We start from the raw sequence: 21,901 nt of genomic DNA, 5'->3' as shown, positions 1-21,901 counted from the left end.
TAAGTGGTGTGCGGTATTGTGAAGTGGAGGGGGTAGATTGGGTGGAGTAGAATGGAGTGGGGTGGGCTTGATTGGGTGGATTTGAGTGGGTTGATTGGAGTTGGGTAGATTGAGGTACAGTGGTGTGGGGTAGATCGGAGTGGGTGGATTGTAGTTGGATAGATTGGAGTGGAGTCGAGATTTGAGTGAGATAGATTGGGGAAGAGTGGAATGGGGTCCATTGTTGTGGTGAGAGGTAGATTAGAGTAGGATATATTGGAATGGAGCGGGCTAGATTAGAGTGGGGAAGTTTGGAGTAGGGTAGATTGAAGAGGGATGATTGGAGTGGGTTAGATTGGAAGGGGTTGGGTAGAGTGGGGTGGAAGACGGTGAAGTGGGGTAGAGTAGATTGGAGTAGGGTAGATTGGAGTTAGGTACATTGGAATAGGGTACATTGAAGTGGAGTGGGGTGGGCTAGATTAGAGTTGACTGGGGTGGAGTGTGGTAGATTGGAGTGTGGTAGATTGGAACAAAGTCAAGTGGGTTAAATTTGGGTAGAGTGGAGTTTGTTAGAGTGGGGTGGGCCACAGTAGGGGAGTGGGGTAGATTGGAGTGGTATGGGGAAATTGGGATGGGGTAGAGTGGAGCAGACTGAGGTAGATTTGAGTGGAGTGCAGTAGATTGCGATGGAGTGTGGTCTGGTTTATTGGGTTAGGCTCAGTGGACTGGTGTAGTGTGGAGTATGCATGGTGTGTTAGCACACTGCCATTACAGAAACACATTTCAATTGAAATGAGCATTACATTTTCACTGTATACGGGTGTACGGCACAAAAATGACAATGTGTGCAAATGTCATCACCCAGTGTATTGATGTTTTTTGATAATATTCAAATATTTGTTTCCATCACACTTCAAAATTACAAAGAAAATGTGCTTCGTTTGTACTAATTCTAATATATTCTGAAACATCAGCATAGTTCATTTTTTGTGCTAGGAAAAAAAAGAACATGCCTTATTGTATTACATGGGTGCTCAGCAGGATTGTCGCATAAATTCTCTCACTTTGAAGTCAGAGAAAGAAAAATAAACTTCAGGCTCCCTGGAAGAGTGAACCTGACATTTGACCTCTGTCTTTGAATGTACAGAAAATGTGACCAGATAAGAGCAAGATTTAAAAGCCTGTTTACAGAAAGTGAGTTCGTGGAAGAATACAGTAAACACTGTTTAGACAACAGGAGGCACAAACGGAACCTAGACAGCCTAAAGCAAATAAAGTTAGCAAATAGAAATCAGCCAGAAAGTGTGAGTTACAAACTGCAAAACCAAGGTAAGCAATAGGTGGAATGCATTCCTAGGTCAACTTTCTGAAAGCCCTCAAGATGTCTTTAGCAAACCAGACTGCTGTGCTGTCTGGCAGGCTTTGACCTAAAAAAGTATGGAAGTTGTGATGCTGTGCCCAATTGGGGCGGGGTGAGTGAGAGTGTGTGGACGGGGTCAAAGGCATGGCTAATAAAACAAAATATTCTGACACTTTTTTTGTCTTTCCTCTTCAGGTAACTACATATAAAATAACACGCAGCTTAAATGAAACCTAAATGCAAGTTAAGTTAAGCAGTGGGAAAGGTACATTATGAAACCTTTATTACTTAATGGACTGCAGAGGTCAGTGTGTGTAACCAGAGAGCCACAGAATTGAATTGTTGGTGGTGTAGTGGAGAATATGGACTTGTGTATGTTTATTGCTACCAGGTCCCAGTCTGTGACAGAAAACACTGTGAATACATGAGTCATTATTTTAAACTTGCATTACGCACAGTAAAAGGAAGGCTGCTACAAAATGTATAAAAAGGTTTAAGATAAAAAAGTGTTTCTAAAATATATATTTTTGTAATACCAAGACTGTATGTAGTACATACCTGTCATTTAAAAGCACACACTTCACAGCTCAGCCGGTAACTCCCTTGCAATACCACTCAAAATGCATAGACATGCGTCTTCAGGAATCTTCATGTGATTCCATAATTTAAAGCCAGTACCAGCTACTAAGCACCCTCCACATTTTCAGACTGACCTGTTGTGCACATTTACATTTCTTTCAGGCAAGTAGGCTCCCTGGCAAGGAAGTTTGTTTAGCGACCTGCCCCTCCATCGGTTTCACAGCACAGAAAACCCATTTCCTTACACTTCAGCTGAAGCATCGCAACTGCAGGAATTAACCATTGGTTGTCTTTTCATAAAAAGTAAGGACACTGTTTTTCATAAATTAAAAAAGTATGGGCATGTCGTGCCCCACAGATCCAGCCCACGTCAAGGTTAAATCCCTGTCATAGAAATTTGGTACTTGTAATTCTGGTTTTACACTGGACCACAAGTGCTAGAATTCTAAGAAAAAATGAAATTGGCCTAACTAGTCGTGCATCGATCTCAGAAACTTGACAGCTACTGCTAATGCTTAGTATCTTCAAAATGTGTTTGGCGACCTCCAAGGCGGACTATGTACCCTGACTGCTTCCACTGACTCTGATGCACTTTGTTTGGTGTATCCTGTTGGTGATATGGCCTTATGACTCTCTGCAAGAATGGAGTGGAGGAGACTAATAGGACTTAATTTACTTCAGTGGATTCAAGATTTTCATGTTATGCTACAACAGTTGTAATTCAATCTTATTGCATTGTTGCTCTTTTCCTGCAATAAAAATATTTGGGGAAAAAATGCATTTGAAGGCTAGTATCTAACTCATTGTAGTGCAGGCAGCCATTTTCATTGGATATTGCAGATACAGATTTTACTTGCAGTCAATGCATTTATAACCTTTCTTTTGATGTTTTCTCCAGTCATTTTGACGTTGAAGTAGTCCACCTGCAGCTTCCCCAATTACCAATTCATAAATAGTTGGGATTTCCCCTACATACTTTTGGATCTTCTTATGATAGTAGAGAATACCCAAATTTTGCAGGGCCGTAGCCCAATAGTATAGTTGTATATTAGGAGCGTTCCACCCACCCTGATTGATCGATTGATTCAGATATTTATAGGCACGTCGAGTTTTCTGGTAGCTCCAAATAAAATTAGTAAATATCCCCTCAATTTTCCGTATTTTTTTAGCCATTAGTTCTAGGGGGATGGCCTGCATTAGATATAGAATTTTCGAAAAGATCTTCATTTTAATTACATTTATCCTGCCAAACATCAAAAGAAAGGTTATAAATGCATTGACTGCAATTAAAATCTGGAGAAAGATAGTGAAAACATGTGTGATAAACAGGTTCACGAACTATTCGTCACTCTGGCATACTGATCTTCTGCACACAAACATATATGATGATATGGCCAGAAAATGGGAAGAAAAGGGTTTTGTAATGCTGACAGATGTTTATGTAAATCCAGAAATACTCCGGTTTATAGAAATTGCACAGATATGATTTACAAAGTGATTCATGTTTTAAATATTTACAGGTCAGAAATTGCATAAGAAGTGTTCCAAAAGAGAGTAATCGGCCTGACTCCATACCAATACTTCAGCTTATGAGTAATTCCAAAAGTAGAATAAAAGATTGTTATCAGGAATTGCAAACATTTATGCCTAATGATTTAGAACGAACAGAAGCAAATTGGTCAAGCAAACTAAATGATGGTGAGGTTGATGTAGATAAGGTGCTGGAAATAGGTAAAAGTGTGTTTATGTCATCTAACCTTAAAGCTCAACAGTAAAAAACGATCTATAGTTTATACTATACACAGTTGAAATTGTATAACTGGGGGAAAAGAGAGTCGGATAGTTGCCCAAGATGGCAAACTGGACCAGCTGAAATGATACATATGTTTTATTCTTGTGTAAAATTAGATGAGTTAAAAATGGGAATCAAATCATTTATGATACAGACACTGGGGACGAATGTCAAGATCTCCTCTACACTAATGCTATTGGGCTTTGATGCAACAATGCAATTTGATGTGCCACAAAGATATTTTGTGTTTTTAAGTTTAGCAATAGCACGTCTTTTGATTGCCACAGTATGGAAGGATTCTGAACCACCAACGTATTATCAGTGGCTAAATCGACTAATTTTTATTGGGAAACAGGAAATTGCTTTATATAAATGTAAAGGCTTAAAAACTAGAAAAAAAGGTATGAAAGTCTGGAAACCACTTATTACCTGGATGGAAGAACGAAACAGACAAGGGATTGGGTAAAAGAATAGATTTCATGATGCTTATAGTGAAGTATAACGAAATGATAATACTAGAAGATATGTTTCTTGTGTTCCTTTTTTGTTTATTTTGCTCAACCTACCCATTGTATAATTTTGCATTACCAAGGTACTCCAATGTATCATGTCTGATTTCAATAAATAAAAAAAAGGATATTGCAGCTACAGTTTGACATTGAGCAGTCTAAACCCTAGTAATCTGGCATCCACAAATTGGGCTGAATAGCTGACTTCTTAAACTGTTACTTTGCCCAGTGAACAACAGTCCATGTACACCTTGCACTATCTGCTGAGACACAGCCAGTCATAATCACATGAGTGAACTGAATCAGGTGGCAATTCCATGAGAAATTAACCATTTACAAATTGTTTCTACCCGATCTTGCTGTGACATGAGGAATTTTGGACATTTGAATACGCATGGTCACTTGTACAATTCTAGTCAGAAAAAGTACCAGTTGATACTAGTAGATGCAACTCAGTTCTGATATATAGATGCAACTATAAGCAACAGAAGCTTATAGTTGCATCTATAAGCTTCTTTTGCTTATAAAAAGAAGGGAAGGGGGATTGATGGGAGCGGTTATTATTTGCGGTTGTCCCTCCAGGACATGTTTTCAAATGAAGCCAAATAATTCATTTTACAGCACAGTTTTCAGTTTTATTGGCTAAAATGCATAGGTTTTTGAATGAGAAGCACTTGAAATATTTCAGTACTTACCAATCTTACACAATGCCAAAGTGCTTTATTTCTCGCCAGCTGCAAATTAAGATGGCCTATTGATAGGAAGCAGGCGGTGTCCCTCCCCCGTTTCAATCTGCTTTTTCTCCGGTGTCTCATGGGGTGCCTCAAGGCTCGGCAGTCAGCCCGATCTTATTTAACGTTTATCTGAAACCCCTGATTACGTTGATAAAATCTCATCGGCTCAATGCTATCAACTACGCAGATGATACTCAACTCATCTTATCTTGGGAGGGTGAGGAATCGACCCCCCTGGAGACATTTCATGACTGTCTGCGAGATACGGCTGGCTGGCTACATAACAACTCACTGCAGTTTAACGCTAGTAAAACTGAGGTATTGTTCTGTGCTGGAAGTCGGATCCCTCGCCCTTTCCCGGTTAATTTCTGGCCTCCTGAATCAGTGACAAAAACTCAGCCGGTCACTACTGTTCGCAATCTGGGCGTTATGCTGGATAACAAATTGAGCATGGAAGCGCAGTTTGCGAAAACGGCGTCCAGTTGCTTTGCCCTTATCAGGTCCCTTCGAAAGATCCTACCGCTACTTCCCCTACAGGCCCCGGCTTTGGTAGTCAGGTGTACCATCTTAAGCCGCCTTGACTATTGCAACGCGCTCCTGCTCGAGTCACCAGGTCTGCTGTTGGACAGACTTCAAAGAGTTCAGTCCGCTGCCGCCAAACTGGCTCTTGGCTGGCCTAGAAGGTCTTCGGCCTCAGAGGCGCTGGCTGAACTCCACTGGCTCCCGCTTAGGCAGCGGGTGTCCTTTAAATCCCTCTGCCTTGTCTTCAAAGCCCTGCATGGACTTGGGCCCAGCTCTTTGCAAGCCAAATTTGCTTGGTACATCCCAACCAGAGCACTTCGCTCAGCAACTGCTTGTTTGGTGAGAGTACCTAGATTTAAGAAGGCTAGGGCCGGGGGCAGATCTTTCGGAGTTGCTGCAGCCAAACTCTGGAACAGTCTGCCCTTGGAGATCCGTCAAACGGAGGAACTTCTCCCTTTTAGGAAACGTGTCAAAACCTGGCTGTTCCCGAAGGCTTAACCTGCTGGACACCTCTCTCTGCCACTTTCGTGTTGCCACATCGCGAAGTCACAGTGCCAGGATGCCTGTAAGGTGATAGCTGCGCTCTACAAATGTCTTAAATAAAATAAAATAATACATTTTATATTGGGCACTGCTCCATCAAGGCTGGATAAACTGAGGATTCATCAGACAATCCAGCCCTGTCCACCATCTCAGTAGAGTTTAATTTGCTCCTACATGACCAGGACAGACCTTTCGGACATTTGTATGTCACAATATCAAGGTCAGTAATATCACCATGATATATCGACTTCACAAAATTGACTACCTACATATCATCAATATTATCATATGAAGGGGAAAATAGATGTATTATTCTGAACCCCACATCTATTTACCTTGACTTTGTAGTTGATATATAAGAGCAGGTTGGTATTATAACTTCTCATTGTTGTAGAACACCTTTGATACTTAGTAAGGTAAAACATGTTCTCCACGCACTTATTCTGTTGAGGAACAGGAATAACTGCTCAGACAGTGCAGAGTGTGGAAGTTGGATCGGCATGGAAATTGCCAGTAAATGTGGAGTGCAGCAGAGTTCAAGCTCTGAAAGGTGTCTAATCTATACACAAGCACAAATAACAAAAGATCTCACAGGTAGGTTGGCAGGTTACTGGAAACAAAAGTGATATCTGGATCTTTGGTAGCAATGTATTGGTCATGGGCAAACACGGATCATGCGTGTACGCCCTGACCTATGCCAGTTTCACGGAATGCGGTCTTGTTAACCGAGAGGGACGCCCAAAAAAAATTGGGATTTTGATTGAGGGGAATGAACCCCCCATCTCAAGCAACAGCCACAATCCTGGTCAGGATGTGGTTAACATGTGCTTAACCCTCTGCATAAAAGCAGGCAGGCTTAACTTAAAGGCAACGTGTAAAGTATTTATGCAGCACTCAAACAACACTAGAAAAATCCCATACCAATTTAGAAAAATGTAATAAATAATTTGACACCAGAACGACAAAAATCCACTAAGTAGAACCAAAGTTATGAATTTTAAGTAAAAACTAGCACCTAAAAGATCAAAGCGCCAACCACAGGCATCTAGTCACGCGTGCAAGACTGGGGTAAAGTCAAAAGTTATGGCCAACCGTAAAGGAGTAAACACATGGTGGACAGGGAAAGCCCCGGCTTACCTTCGGACTTACGAGATATTTTGCAGAAAACTGTCTTAGAAGATAAAGTTCAGTGGGGCAAGGTAAGAGGCAGTGTCCAAGGAGGAAGAAGCTTCCTCTGGGAACCACTGGATGAAGTTGTAGTTACAACTTCTGCCATCAGACTTAGTAACTAATTCAAAAGTCGAACATTTTCAGCCGTGCGAAGCTGTAGGCTATAGCCAACAAGTCTACCACAGGGCCAGATACCCTTTCTGAGAGGAGCTGCTGAACATGAGTTGCTGCTGCGGAGAAGAATGTAGCGGGAGCTAACTCGGAGTCAGGCCCACTGACAATGCACCTTGGGTGGATCGGCGAGCAGGTAATTCCCGGTCTCCTGTTGGTTCTCTGGCCACTTTTGGTGGAAACATTTTAAGTCCCAAGTTTCAGTTTTTGGCTCTTTGGACTGGTGGGGCACCACTTAGAGGGCAGAAATCACATAGGTGGGGCACCACTTAGAGGGCAGGAATCACTTCAGGCAGGTGCAGGTTCAAGGCTGTGGAGTTTGTTGCATCCCTCTAGCTCAGAACAGGAAGCCAGCCAAATAACCCTTGTAGTCACTCTAGTAGGCGTCGGTTCAAGCAACAAGGCAGGCCTCAAGCAGTAGGGCAGACCTCTGAGGGTATAACGCAAGCTCCAAGCAGCAGGGCAGTCCTCTGCTAGCAGCAGGGCAGTCCTTTGAAGTGCAAAGCAGTGCTCAAGCAGCAGGGCAGCCCTTTGAAGTAGGAAGCAGTCCTTCTGGGGATGCTCATCTTATCCAGGAGTAAACTGGAGACATGTTCTTCTGAAGTTCTAATATTATACCTGGTGCCATCCTGTGAGATGGGAGGTATTTCCAAGCTATCCCCCCCACCTGGGTCTCGAAATTTCCTTCCTTCCCTGCCCATGCTTTAAGTGGTCTAGGGTAACAATAGGCTGGTGTCAAGTTCCTCTGTGAGTGTGCTGGAGGATAGCTGTTTAAAATGTGAATGGGATGGAGCACAACTCCGCCCCATCCATCCTGGCACGAGGACCCATCTAACCAACACATAGTTTCCCTTTGTTTCCCTTTGTTTTACTGTCTTGGAGGAATACACAGAAGGCTAACTGCCAACCATTCACAGTCCTGTGGCACAGGATACAGGCACCAAATGGTTTGGACAAGAAAATGCCAATATACTAAATGAATTGCGTGTAAAAGTCATGGCAAAGAAATAGCCAGGGCCTAGAGACTAAATATTCAAATTGGCCCATAATCTGCTGAAATAAAAAGTAGAAACAAAATAAGGTGGTCAGATTTTCTTTCTTTTTTCAAAAACGTGTCTTTCGTCCTATCTGGCCATCAATAATGGATGTAACCCCTTATCATAATACCTTATTAAGACTGGCATTATCAGAATTATGACTTACAATCCAACTTTACCATTAAAGGGATTTTAAATTGCAATTCTTTTGAGATGAAACATTACATTTCTGCCTGTTCTCAATCAAACGTTAGGCTTAATGAATGTAATAAGGTAACCCAATCCTTTATGAGAGGTAGGCCATGCTGCAGTGTCAACAAATGTAACAGTTTTTCACTAACAGGACATGTAAAACATAAAAGTACATGTCAAACCTTTTAAATATACTGCACCCTGCCCGTTGGGCTGTTTAGGGCCTACCTTATTGGTCACTTATATGTATTCAAAAGAAAGGTGTAGGCTTTGCAAAAGGCTTATTTTGTCAAGTCAAACTGGCAGTTTAAAACTGCTTATAGGCTACAGTGGCAGGCCTGAGACATATTTTAAAGGGCTACTTAAGTGGGTGGCACAATAATTACCACAGGCCCAAGAGTTGAATTTAATTTCCATGCCTGGTTTATATGTTGTACCCTTTACTAGGAACTTATAAGTACATTCAATGTGCCAATCGGGTACATTTTAGCACTTGCTAGCAGTGGCAAATTGCATGGAGTCCGTACGCCAACCAACAACTTCCAGCAAGCAGGAGGTGGAGAAGGCAAGAAGTTAGGGGGAATACCACACCAAAGGATGCCACGTCTAACAGGTACACAATTATTAATGGGACAATTACTCTGTGACAGAACTAGCGATTCCCAGCAAATGCTATTCTCTGTGATAAGGAATGTATGATCTAAGCCCCTTGACTTATCAGGAAACTAGTGTGTACAGTTCTTCTGGTGCCACCCTTTCCGGAGTTTTCCCCACCACAGGAAATATGACTTAGTTTGTGATAACGTATCAATTTCTCTAGTCACAGTTCCTAGAACATTTTTCCTTTGCACTGCACCTTAATCTTAAGAGTCCTGGGGGATCGGTCTGTTTTTACCAGATGCAGGAGGACAGTGCACAGCTTCCTGCATGGCAAGAGCAAGTGCCCTGACTCAGCTGCAGCCCAGCCCATGTCGTTGAAATCTCTGGCCTCATGCCAAGTTTGCAGGCACACACTTCAGCACATAAGATAGGGACATGTGCCCAGGAAAGACGATGGTTACACTCTGCCAGTGCAGCCCAGGTTCAGGCAGGTCCTTCTTGGTGGTTCTTCCTTGAGCCCCAGCAAAGCCACCCATCCATACAAAGAGTAAAGCCCACCCCAGTCACATGCTCCAGCAGTCATTGAAGAAAGACTGATGATTGAAGAATACATACTGATGGTAGTGCTTACTCTCTCAGGGTGCTTTGGTTTTGATTGGGATGACCGTCTACATAGGGTCTCGATTCTTCTGCTACCCCAACAATTATAGGTGGTTGATTTCCACACAAGGATCTCCTGAGATGCAGTGGCGATCTCTGTGATTGCCTAGGCATTCATGGGCACTGACATAAGGACTCAAGGACTCAACCAACAACTTGGAAAAGCATATAATTTTCAGGGTTTCTGCGGGCTATGTTCCACTCTTCCTGTCTTGGCTCTCAGGGCCCTTCTTTCAAGGAGCTTCTTTTTCATGCAAGGGCTCTCCAGCGCCCCTCCTCAGCAGTCTTGGTACATGTCTCAATGAAGGTCTTAGGCAGCTACTCCTGGCAGGTTTACAGTACTTTCCAGGTTCCTGATCCCAAATATGGCAAAGAGTTGGCAGTCAGATGTTGCAATCCTGGCACACAAGAGAGTTTCTCAGTCTCCATTGCTTTGGGACATCGGATTCTGGTAGAGAAATCCTGACTGGAATATTCTGTCATGAACGTACACTAAATTTACAGACTATGTTTGAGAATTCAACAAATCCACTTTTTGACCATCTTCAAGAAGTTCCTGACTTTTGTGTATTCCTTTCAGACTTGTCTAGAGACAGTCTTTAATTTACAGTGTCATTAGGATGGTGTGGTGGAGTTGGTATTTGCCTGCCAGAGGATCCCAAGTGGTAATTCACAGGCAACTGATGATTTACTGTTGCCAGTGACCTCGGCACATTAACTTGGCACGACCACCAGTATGAAAGGTCAACCCTAGTTATATCTGCCATTAGAAGCATGCCTTTCCAAGCACTCTGCGCTTTTAAAGGTAGGAGAATTAAGTCATACCCCATACTTTCTGATAGATCCGATCAGGACCCACGCCATCTCTATTTAGGAGCCAGACAACAACAACAGGTGAACATACCAACACTCAATCAGTGCCTATACCTACTTATTGTCTGACTAGCCATTTATGCTCTGAAGTACCAGAGAAGTGACACTTTCATTAATAAAAAAATAAATACAAGACCACATTTTGGGCAGAAGCTCAAAATGTAACTAGATGTAATGTATGTACGGCGGGTGAACATCCAGAAAAAAAGAGGATACGTACCTGAAGTAAAAACAAAAGTTAAAAGTGTATCAGAGGATTTAAAAGGTTGCTGAAGAAGTACATAATGCATTGTTTAGAGCACGTCAGACACAGGAAGGGCCCAGGATTAATGTCAATTTATATAACTGCCCTTTGAAGCTCTAATGGGTGGTTGAATAATAGAAGCACGCATGGTTAAACCACACATGTCTCTACCACGCAGCCAAAACCACAAATGTGTCTTAACCACGCATTCCTTTACCATGTAATGTTGTGGTACAGGCATGAATGGAAAAGGGGTATGTGTAGCTAAGGTTTCCACTACTCCGACCCCCTCCCCACTCCCCCGACTGTCCCCCACCCCTCGCTGTTCATAAAGCTCTTCCTCTTTACTAACACTACACAGATCCTCCATTCCACGCTGACTCTACCCATTCCCCTCCCACTGCCCTAAGGCCTAAAACCCCGCCCCTTTGCTTACAATACCCCCCACCCTTTGCACTGTCCCTTAAACTACCCCAAACCCTTCCACTGCCCTGAAACCTACCCCGACCCTCCAGCCCTAAAAACTACCCTGACTACCCATTCCCCTCCCACTGCCCTAAGGCCTAAAACCCTACACCTTTACTTAAACTACCCTGACCTCCTCACCCTGTGCTGTCCCTTAAATAAACTACCCCAAACCCTTCCACTGCGCTGAAACCTACCTCCACCACCCGAGCACTAAAAACTACCTCGACTACCCATTACCTTCCCATTGTCCCAAGGCCTAAACCCATTCCCTTTTACTTACACTACCCCAACCCCCTATTGCGTGCTGTCCCTTAAACGACCCTAACCTATTCCACTGCCCTAAAACTTACCCGACCCCCCCCCCCCCCCCCCAGCTCCAATAACTTCACGGCGGCATCTTCCTGCTTCCGTCTTCACCGTCTTCCATCTAGCCAGCAGCTAAACCCCGCACTGCCTTAACCACGCATATGTGTGGTTTAGGAATTTGTGTAGTTAAGGCAAGCTCGTGGTTGGGCTTGTGTAGTTGGAAAACCTGTGGTTAAGACCACAGTCTTCCGACTGATCCCCCCATAAATGGGCAAACGATTTACCTTTGCCAGGCATTACAGAAATAGTAACTCAATAAGCCTCTTTCCTCCTTATCCTGCGCTCCGCATGGTGAGTCAGATCGCCTCCCCTGCTGCCCTTGTTACATCGCCGTATATAATTTACTACACCTACTGTTCCAGTCAAAGTGAAATAAATACCCATGTGGCAAAGTGCCCAAACTTCATTTTGCTAAAACTTTAACGCAGACTGCAAAGCAGCTCAACACTTAGCTGTTGCTTTAATTGTTTTATGTAATTTGTAAAACCTGACACTGCTAATGCCTTGTTCTCTCGATGATGTCTGTTGAAAGTAAACTGCTGACACTTCTGAAGTAAGTATAGTTAATTTATTTAAGAGGACAGCGGCAAGCAACCCAACGCCTGCTGACCAAACTCCTAACTGACTCATGTAGAACATCAGCTGTCGAATCAGGTAGGCATTCTGGAATGTATGAGGAGAGACCATAGAGAGTAAATAAGATCATAGAGTGACAATATAATAGAAGTGGTTTACAACACATCTTCCTTCTTTAAAAACAGAAACAAAAATAAGAATGTAAAGAATAACGAGAAGGAATAAAATTGCATAAAACATTAATCACATCAATAATCTTTAAGATAAACAGGTGGTCTACGATGCCTTGCAATTCTGGCTTTACCAGGCAAGAAACATTTTGAGAAATTGAAGAATCAGTGGCAACATTGCTTGAGCACGGGTGTGGAATTTAATAAAATATCTACTTGTCCATGGGGCACGTCGCTTCATAAATCTACTTGCAATTGTCCCTTTTGTGTTATGTAATGCAGTGACAAATTATGGCAGCAATCTCATTATACAAGAGCTCTGATTTAGCCTCTATGATTATGCCAGGGCTGATACCATTGTAGGGATTGAATATTCGCATTTACCTTATGTTGCCATCCTTCCCCAGATCTACATACTGGGGCTGGAGGGGAGGTATCAGTAAATAATAGTTCCATGGTTTGAATGTCCTTTTGAGTCTGTGCAAACCTACTAACTTGTATGTTTTAATGGATTCCAACAACTCTTCTGATTGTTTTCCCTTACTGAGAAAGGTTGGCAAAGTACTCCTACCAATGGCAGATGTAAAACTTTTCAGTGTTGGGAAAAAGTGGTTAGAGGGAAAGTAAACTTGCAAATGCTCAAATATTCACATGAGCAAATCTACACATGGAAATTTGTTCATACTAAAATGCAGTTCATGAATATTTTCTAGGAGTACTATTTCTTTGGCTAACTTCTGTAAATACTTATGAATTCACGAAAGCTGTATCCCTGCACTTAATGCAGGGACATATACCATGTGTGCACTTTTGAATTTGGTCTGGCATTAACCAGGTCCTTGTGTTTATTAGAATGCTGTCTATGTCTATCAACTGGCTTCACTGTGACAGCATTCTGCTCTTTCATAAGGAGTATATCAGCACACAAAATGGTTTTGTTCGGAGCCAGGAACTACTTTAGCAATATGTGTGTTTTTAGACCTAAAACAATTTTTGCCAATGTTTGTTATAATGGTGAGGGCCCACGGGCTCCCACACCGATAAGGTTTTACAAAAACCATGCCAAAACATGGCACACATTGACAACCAATTTCAGACCTACTACCTTTGCCAAGGTTTGTTTATTTTTGTTTCCCATAATCTTATGGAAACTGGGTACACTGATTTTCCATTTTTAATATTTTTGTAAAACACAAGCATACATCACATTTTACTAAATGAGATGCTAAGAAATGGTAACTACATTTTTACAGTAGTTTAGCAAAATATTTTTTTCCAACAAGCATTTTGGGGGAAACATTTTATTTTGAGAGCAAAGAATCATCCATCTTGCTATCAAGCTACTGCAAAAATTTGCATGTAATCCTTGAGCATTCTGGGAGCATTATACATAGCTTCGTATTGCTAAACTTTGAAAACGTGTGCACACATTTTTATACTTAAACCACTATCAGTAGTAACCCTAATAAAGGCTCTGCATTAATGAACCATAAATACATGTTTGAACAGAAATAACACATGGATACACTATACCTTAACTGCAGACACTGGCCTTCTCTGATCCATATTGTGGTACTGTAAACAGAAAGCCAAAGGGTTTGTGGGGTGGGAGGTTGGGCCTACTTGTCTAAAGGACAAAATACACATGAAAACTTGTTGCCCTTGACCCCAAAGAACAGGTCTGGGGCGTCGGGCTGTAGGAATTCCACATCCCTGCTTGAGGCATAAGAACTGCATGAATCAGGAGCATCACCTCCACCATCACATCTCCTGCCAATCGGAAAAGAAGATAAAGTAAAATCTTCCATAGAAGATAACATGTAGCCACTATTCCCACTGTTACAATCAGAATCAATAGAATTATGTGAAATATCATCATTGCACGACATGCCTTTTTTCTGGTACAAAGCAACTCTTCTGAGGTTCCATTTCTCACCATTAGTAAGAACAATATAGTGAGGAAATACTTCTCTTACACAATAAGGACCTCTAAATTTGGATAAACCTTTAGTAATCCTGCCCGGTTTTACTTTAACATAGTCACCCTTTGATATGTGTGAAATTGGAGTCTTTCCTGTGACCTGGACGTCTAACTGATCACTTTTAGAGACTAATTCTTTCATCCACGAAGGAATGAGTTTTGTAACTGGTAGTCTGCCACGCATGAGTTCAAAAGGTGACTTAACTTTGGAACCATGAGTAGTTGTGCGATATTCACAGATCATCTCTTGAACAAGATCAAAGGCTAAAACCCCTTTTGAGTGAGATAATTGAATTGTACCTTTAACAAGTCTATTGACTCTCTCACATAAGCCATTTCCCTGTGGACTGTGAAAGGGAAGTACGATGATGTGAGATGCCACAACAAGATAGAAATGAACACATGTTGTGTGACACAAGTTGCGTACCATTATCGGTAATAATAACATTAGGATATCCCTCTTCTTGAAAAAGAGATTTTAAAAATGTTATGGTGTTTTCAGTGGTGATGTCATTTACAAAATCCACATTTAACCATTTGGTAAACACATCAATAGATACAATGGCAAAACACTGAGAAGAGGGTAGTTCTTCCATTGACCCAATAAAATCTAGACAAATAGTATGCCAAGGAATATCAGGAGAAACCAATTTGCCAATAGACGAACCAACAGCGACTTTAAGACTTTTCTCCCCTTCCTTGCATGTTGGACACTTTTCAATCCACGAAGACAACTGAGAATCTATACCAGGCCACCAAAAATTGGCTTTTAACCTGTGTTGGGTTAGGGTTTGTCCAAGATGTCTTTCATGGGCAATTTTTATTAATTTAGTCCTCAGCTCACAAGGGGGAATGAACTTATCGTCACGCATAAGGATATTATCACCACAGGTTTATAATTCCTCAAGCACCTTTAAGAAAGGGCGAGCAGATACATGTAAACAACTTTCCCCTCTTGGACCTAGTTTGACCGTACGTATAACTTCTTGTAATATGTGATAATTTGCATGGCCTTACACCACTCATCATGTGAGAAGGATCCTTCACCTACTGACAAAACATCATGAATCCTAGCAATACTTTCATCTTTACTTTCCAAATAAAGAGAATCTTCACTAAGGTCTCTATCTTTTATCGAAAGTCTTGATAGACAGTCAGCTTGAAAGTTACGCCAGCCCTGAATATGTGAAATTCTGTAATGGTACTCCTGAAGTTTTGCTGCCAACCTTGCTACCCTTGGTGACCCCCTAATCGCACCCCCAGGGGACAGAATGCGAACTAAAGGCTTGTGGTCTGTTTTGAGGTGAAATTTTGTGCCCCACAAGTATGTGCAGAAATACTGTGCACCCCAAACAGCTGCCAGTGCTTCCTTTTCAATGACAGAATAATTCTGTTCGGACAAAGGGTACGTCAAGCAAAGGCAATTGCACGCTCCCCATCAGTATGCTTTTGCAGAAGAACAGCCCCTAACCCAGTTGCACTGGCATCAACCATCAAAATTGAGGCACGTTTAGTGTCAAAAGGATCAAGAACATTGGCTTCACAGATCTTTTTTTTTTATTTGAATGAAACCTGAATTTTGATCAGAACCTCACACAAACTTGGTTCCTTTTTTAAGTAAGGATCATAAATGTACGGTCTTTTCAGATTTTTTTTTTTACAAATTTCGAGTAGTATTCTATTAGTCCCATGAATGACCTAAGTTGGTCCTCGTCAGTTGGACACTGGGCAGAATGTATAGCCTCCAGTAGATCTTTCTTTGGTTTGACTCCTAACGCTGATATTTCATGACCAAGATATTCTATATGCTGCACATAAAAGAACACTTCTCTTTACGTAAAGTAAGACCAGCATCCAAAGTTCTGTGCAGAACATCTTCGAGGACTCGATTGTGATCAGCTATAGAATCACCATAAACCGAAATATCGTCCTGGAAGAATACTACTTTCTGTAGAGCCTTAAAAATCTCAGTCACCATGCGTTGAAACACACTGGCTGCTGAAATTAAACCAAACGGGAGACGTGTAAATTGAAAGATGCCTTCTGTTGTTGTGAATGCAGTGAGATGTTTAGAGCTTTGATGGAGTCTAATTTGGTGATATGCACTCTTTAGGTCTAATTTTGAAAAAGCTTTGCCCCCTGAATAGTGGATACTAATTCTCCAATGTTTGGTAAAGGGTAAGTATCAGCAGCAACACACTTGTTGAGAGATCTTAAATCAACACAAAATCTGAATTTTCTGTTCAATTTATTTGTGATCACAACCGGAGACACTCATGAGGACGCCTCAATCAGTTCTATTACACCACTCTGTAGCATTTCATCTAACAAGGATTTTACTTCATCTCTAATTGAGAGTGGAATCCTTCTTAATTTGTGTTGAATTGGCAAGCTACTTTTATTTAACTGGATGAAATGTGAATAACCTTTAAGTTCACCTAGTTCATCTTTGAATACAGATTTGAATTCTCTCAATATATCATCAATAGAATGATCCTCATGACTTGAGTAGGTGCTCTTGGGTTGATGATAATATGCAAGTCATATTGATGAACCCAACTTAGTATTGGAGGACCATAAACTGAGGCATATACTTTACCAAAAGTGGATCTATTTTCAAAAATAATATTTGATTCAAAGTAACCCACAATGTCAATGGTTTCACCCTAGTATCCTCTTGGTGAAACGTCACTATTGCCCAAGACTTTACAACTCCAGAGACTATTGAAAAGTGATTAAAGAATAATTGTATAGCTCAACCCTGTGTCGACCATGAGGGATACTTCACATCCATCAATTTTAAAAATAGCTTTTGGTCTGTTTTGTCTTCTATCCTCTTCTCCAACTACGTCAATGTCATCAACTACTAAAAGTCTGTCTCTCTTATGTCTACTCTCATGAGTGTAGTCTTCAACAACCACAATTTTCTGTCTGCTTTTAGTTTTACACATTTTTGAAAAAAATGTCCTAGTCTACCACATTTGAGACACTTCTTGTCAGAGGCAAAACAAAATCTAGCCTTCGAAGTATGATTATTACTTCCACACCGTGAGCAAAACTTGTTAGTTGAAGGGTTTTTCCTCATAGTTGGTTTACATTTTTTCTTCCCAACGGAAACAGACTCCTCCAAGTATTGCTCACTTTCTCCACTACAGCCCTTATCGGACACTTCTGAAACATCTTGCTGTGAGTTGCCTTTCTTTTGTGTCTCTATGGCCTTCATACAGCTTTCAGATTCCTCTATTACTTTTGCTAGCTCAATAGCCACTTTTAGGGAAGGATTCTTTGCTGCCCATAGTCTTTCCTGAATCTTTTTGTTATTGCATTGTACTATTAGTTGATCTCTAATGAGTTCATCATTCATAGCTCCAAATTTACATTTGACAGACAATTCTTTTAGATGAGCAGCAAAATCATCTATTGATTCCTCATTTTCTGACGATATGAATAGATTTTTGTAAAGGTTCCTTACAAGGTTTTCTTCTTTCGGGAAGCGCACTTCAAGTCTACAAATGGCCTCTTTATATTCATCAGGCATAGGTTGACTATTTGCCTGCAAAGTCTGAGGTAGAAATCTGAAAACTCACCGACCTTCTTTTCCTAATGTACTAAATTGTATTGCTTTTTTGCATTTTCCTGAAAACTCTTGTCGATCAAGAGCTTCTAAGTAGTTGTCAAAGATGATAAATCAATCCTCCCACAATATAGGTGGATTTCCTGGTTCATTCAAGAATGGTGGAGGGAGGGTAGTATTCACTTGCTGAGCCATGAGTGTTAAATGTATCAATTACCAAGTGAGACTAACCCCAAAATTGTAAATATGCTAATAAAATGAAGGTCTAATATTTTTGACATAAACTTTCCTACAATGAAATTGTAAACAAATGCAAGAACTTATTTTATAGTGTAACTTAAATTGAGTTCGCCAAAGAAAATCACTACCAGTGCATACCTGCTGGTAGATGAAGTCACTCACTCAGAGTCCAATATAACAATTTCCCTTGTTAATAGGACACGCTTGTAATTAGAAACAATTATGCTGTGCACGTTTAGGCTTATGTCACTATTAAACTGAAGGAATCACGCGTTGTCTGTGAGCGGCAGCTTCTTTGTTAATAAACTATCTTTTTTTTAATCAAAATGGCAGCTCGCGTCAGTGCGTGAGGCTTGGAAAGCACGAAATACGCTCTGCGACCAACGAGAGGCAACTCAGAGGCTCTACGCACTGCTGAATTCTGGGATAGCTGCTCTTCAGATAGTGACGTTTTCACAACCAGGGTTGGAATGTTTTCTTCGTCGAGCGTTGCTAGGATACTTTCACAATAACTATGCAGCGCGCTCTACTCACAGTTAGAGATGATGTCATCAGGCATGAAACCAAACCTGATTTTACAGATTTTCTTCAATCTCTTAGATTTCACTCCTCCCCGGATTTCAGGAGGTAAACAATCTTCATTAAATGGGTTCCTCTTGCGAAGGGTTTAGCTCGCTGTAATGACTCTTCACGCGATGGAGCGATGAACGGGTCATTTGTCCTCAAGAAAAGAAGTTTCAACCGGCTGGTCAGCCGGTAATCGTCCCCAAATAGTTGAAAGTAAACTGCTGACACTTCTGAAGTAAGTCTAGTTAATTTATTTAAGAGGACAGCGGCAAGCAACCCAACGCCTGCTGACCAAACTCCTACCTGACTCATGTAGAACATCAGCTGTCGAGTCAGTGTCAGGTAGGCATTCTAGAATGTATTAGGAGAGAAAATAGAGAGTAAATAAGATCATAGAGTAACAATATAATATAAATGGTTTACAACAATGTCCTCCAAGGAGCATGACCTAACTTCATCTTGCCTTCAAGGTACTGCTGATCAAGGAACGTACACATCATCCTACCATGATGCACACAGTGCTGTCAAAATCTTTGACTTTTTCTTATTTATGTACCAGGCAAGATTTTAAAGTTAACTTCCCAACCGTTAAACTTCTTATTTTTTTCAGAAGTTCAGCATCAGATCATAAAGAACTTCTTTCCAAGGAAATGTTGGAAGAGGCGAGGCAACGAGTCAGAGAGAGCCCCTTGCAAGTTGTCAGAACCCCACTGATCAACATAAAAGAAACAACATTGACGTTGGAAACTGAATGCAACTTGTTTTTAAAGCTTGAAAACATGCAGAATACAGGTGAGTAAATTACTGGCTGCTGATCCTAATCAATCTCAGCTCGTATATTTGTACATCTAGGATGTGAATTTTGGTGCTCTTATCTTAGGCCTTGTGAGCTACTGAGAGATGATTTGAGAAATCAGCGAGCAAGTAGAGCAATTAAGTAATTCCTTTTTTGCCCTTTTTATCCCATAATTAATCACGGCAAGGAAACTTCAAGCTTCTTCCTAAAACTATGGTTCCAAGTCCCTCCTTCCACCTCACCCATTTTTAGGTCTTGCTTACTAGACAGCACATGCGGTTTCTATGATGAGATATATTGTTGGCTTAGCAAGAACATCCAGGGGGCTTGGAGGCCGCCCGTTGCTTACCATTTGATGGTTTTCCTACGTTTATCATATGCCTACTTCTTATTTGCGACCCTGCATGTGAATCTTGTGCTTGACCCAGTGGCGGCTGGTGATATTTTAAAGTGGTAGGGCGTAAAAGTTTGGTATGTCTTTAATATAGTGAGGGACGCGGGCAACTTTAATGGACAAACGTTGGGACCAAACTGGATCCTCCTTTAGAAGATTTTTTTTTTAAAGATCTGCACATCTTCAACCACCTCTCTTCCTCTTCAGCGCCCTCTTTTCACTCTTCCCCGAATATACTTCCTTGCTTCTGCTTCACCATGTCCAACATACAGTGCACTCACTCACATTCAAGCAATTTATTTTACTTTTGCTTTTGCATGTAAATATGTTGTCATCTGTGCACCCCCTTCACACACATTTTTACAAAATTGTAATTACAACTGGAATACATGACCATTGTTCTATGTGGTCTGCAGAGAGGCCAACCTACTGACAGGCACTTTGCTTTGGCTTCAGGGTCAGCGTTAGAGCTCATTAACACCTGCACAGTTCAAAGTATGCATGGAAAAAAATACAGAAAGTAACACAACATTATTAAATAGCTAACTCCATAGGGAGGCAAGATTAAGTAAAACTTGAAATAAGAGAGGAACTCAAATGCTTACATGCATTGCCTTAACATGTTTAACACTCATTGTTCGAAATCAATCCGGCTTACATAATAGGAGATTAGCATTAAAACACTTACTGTTAGCAAGGACAAGCACTAAAACCAAAACACATGGGCACAGTGCTTGAATCCACTCCTACGTGTGACAAATGGGAAAGAGAGGGATCTATGCCTGTGAATGACGGACGTGTAAAGGGGTCAGAGACAAAAGTAAAAAAATACTCTGAAATCAAACTAATAACAGTCTTTTACATGAGTGATGTTTTTTATTCACATCCTGAGTGGCAAACTAATTACGCATACATTTTTGGATTATAAAACACATAGTTGTGTGGCACCATGTAAATAGGGAGAAAGAAAGGGCCCTGGGGCTCCGGACATCAAGAGAGCTACAGCCGGAGGGTTTGAAGCAATCAAAAAACTCCTCGTGCATGGATAATGTTAACAGTTAAAAAACCTCCTAGAGTGATACGTGCAAGAGTCAACCGGCCCCAGCGTCCGTGATTAATGCTCGTATTTGGCTGAGATTGTCTGCTGCTATGATCACGATTAAAACACGGAGTCTGCAGTTTTTTAACTATTAACATTATCTTTTTATATGGTGCCACACAACTCACAGTGGCCATCTTGGTGCCCTCCCCCACTCTTTCGAACTCCCCTCCTCACCAGTCCTGATGAAGAACCCGCAGTAGGGTGCAAGTGTCCCTACACCAACTGGGGTCGAAACGTCAACATATTATTTGTTTATCCTACCCAAATGCAACAGATCATTTTTGGCTGTGTTCAAATAAATGGGATAGGAGCACATTTATATGTTTAGAAATAATTGATGGCAATATCAATATGCCCATGTGATGCCAACTTACAAATGTACTTATGTGATCACATGTGCTTTCTTTAAACCATTTCTATACCATCACAAAACCCTCACCAATACTATATCCTTTTCGCCCCTTTTCACCCACGCCTTCACTTTGGGCAATTATGTGTTTTATTTAATCCAAAAATGTATGCGTAATTAGTTTGCCACTCAGGATGTGAAGAAAAAACATCACTCATGTAAAAGACTGTTATTAGTTTGATTTCAGAGTATTTTTTGACTTTTGTCTCTGTGGTAAAGAGATTTTACAACTGGGACCCCTTTATATGTAACACTGAAATTACCCAGGTCCCAGCACTGTTGGGTCAACCCTT

At 41.2% G+C, this 21,901-nt stretch overlaps 1 protein-coding gene across 5 annotated transcripts in view; it reads left to right on the top strand.

Moving 5' to 3' along the window:
* LOC147750644 (uncharacterized) overlaps nt 1-21,901 on the top strand; it is a 176,597-nt gene that overhangs the window by 1,502 nt on the left and 153,194 nt on the right. For all 5 annotated transcript variants that reach the window (XM_086967255.1, XM_086967252.1, XM_086967251.1 and 2 more), the window contains exon 2: nt 19,518-19,699. In XM_086967255.1, the coding sequence (XP_086823381.1) occupies nt 19,518-19,699 (182 nt within the window). The remainder of the gene's footprint in view (nt 1-19,517; nt 19,700-21,901) is intronic.

This window comes from Lissotriton vulgaris, chromosome 1_1 (genome assembly GCF_964263255.1).
Source record: "Lissotriton vulgaris chromosome 1_1, aLisVul1.2, whole genome shotgun sequence".
NCBI lineage: Eukaryota > Metazoa > Chordata > Amphibia > Caudata > Salamandridae > Lissotriton > Lissotriton vulgaris.
The sequence above is the reverse complement of the archived record's forward strand: the minus strand, read 5'-3'. Positions and strand labels throughout refer to the sequence as shown.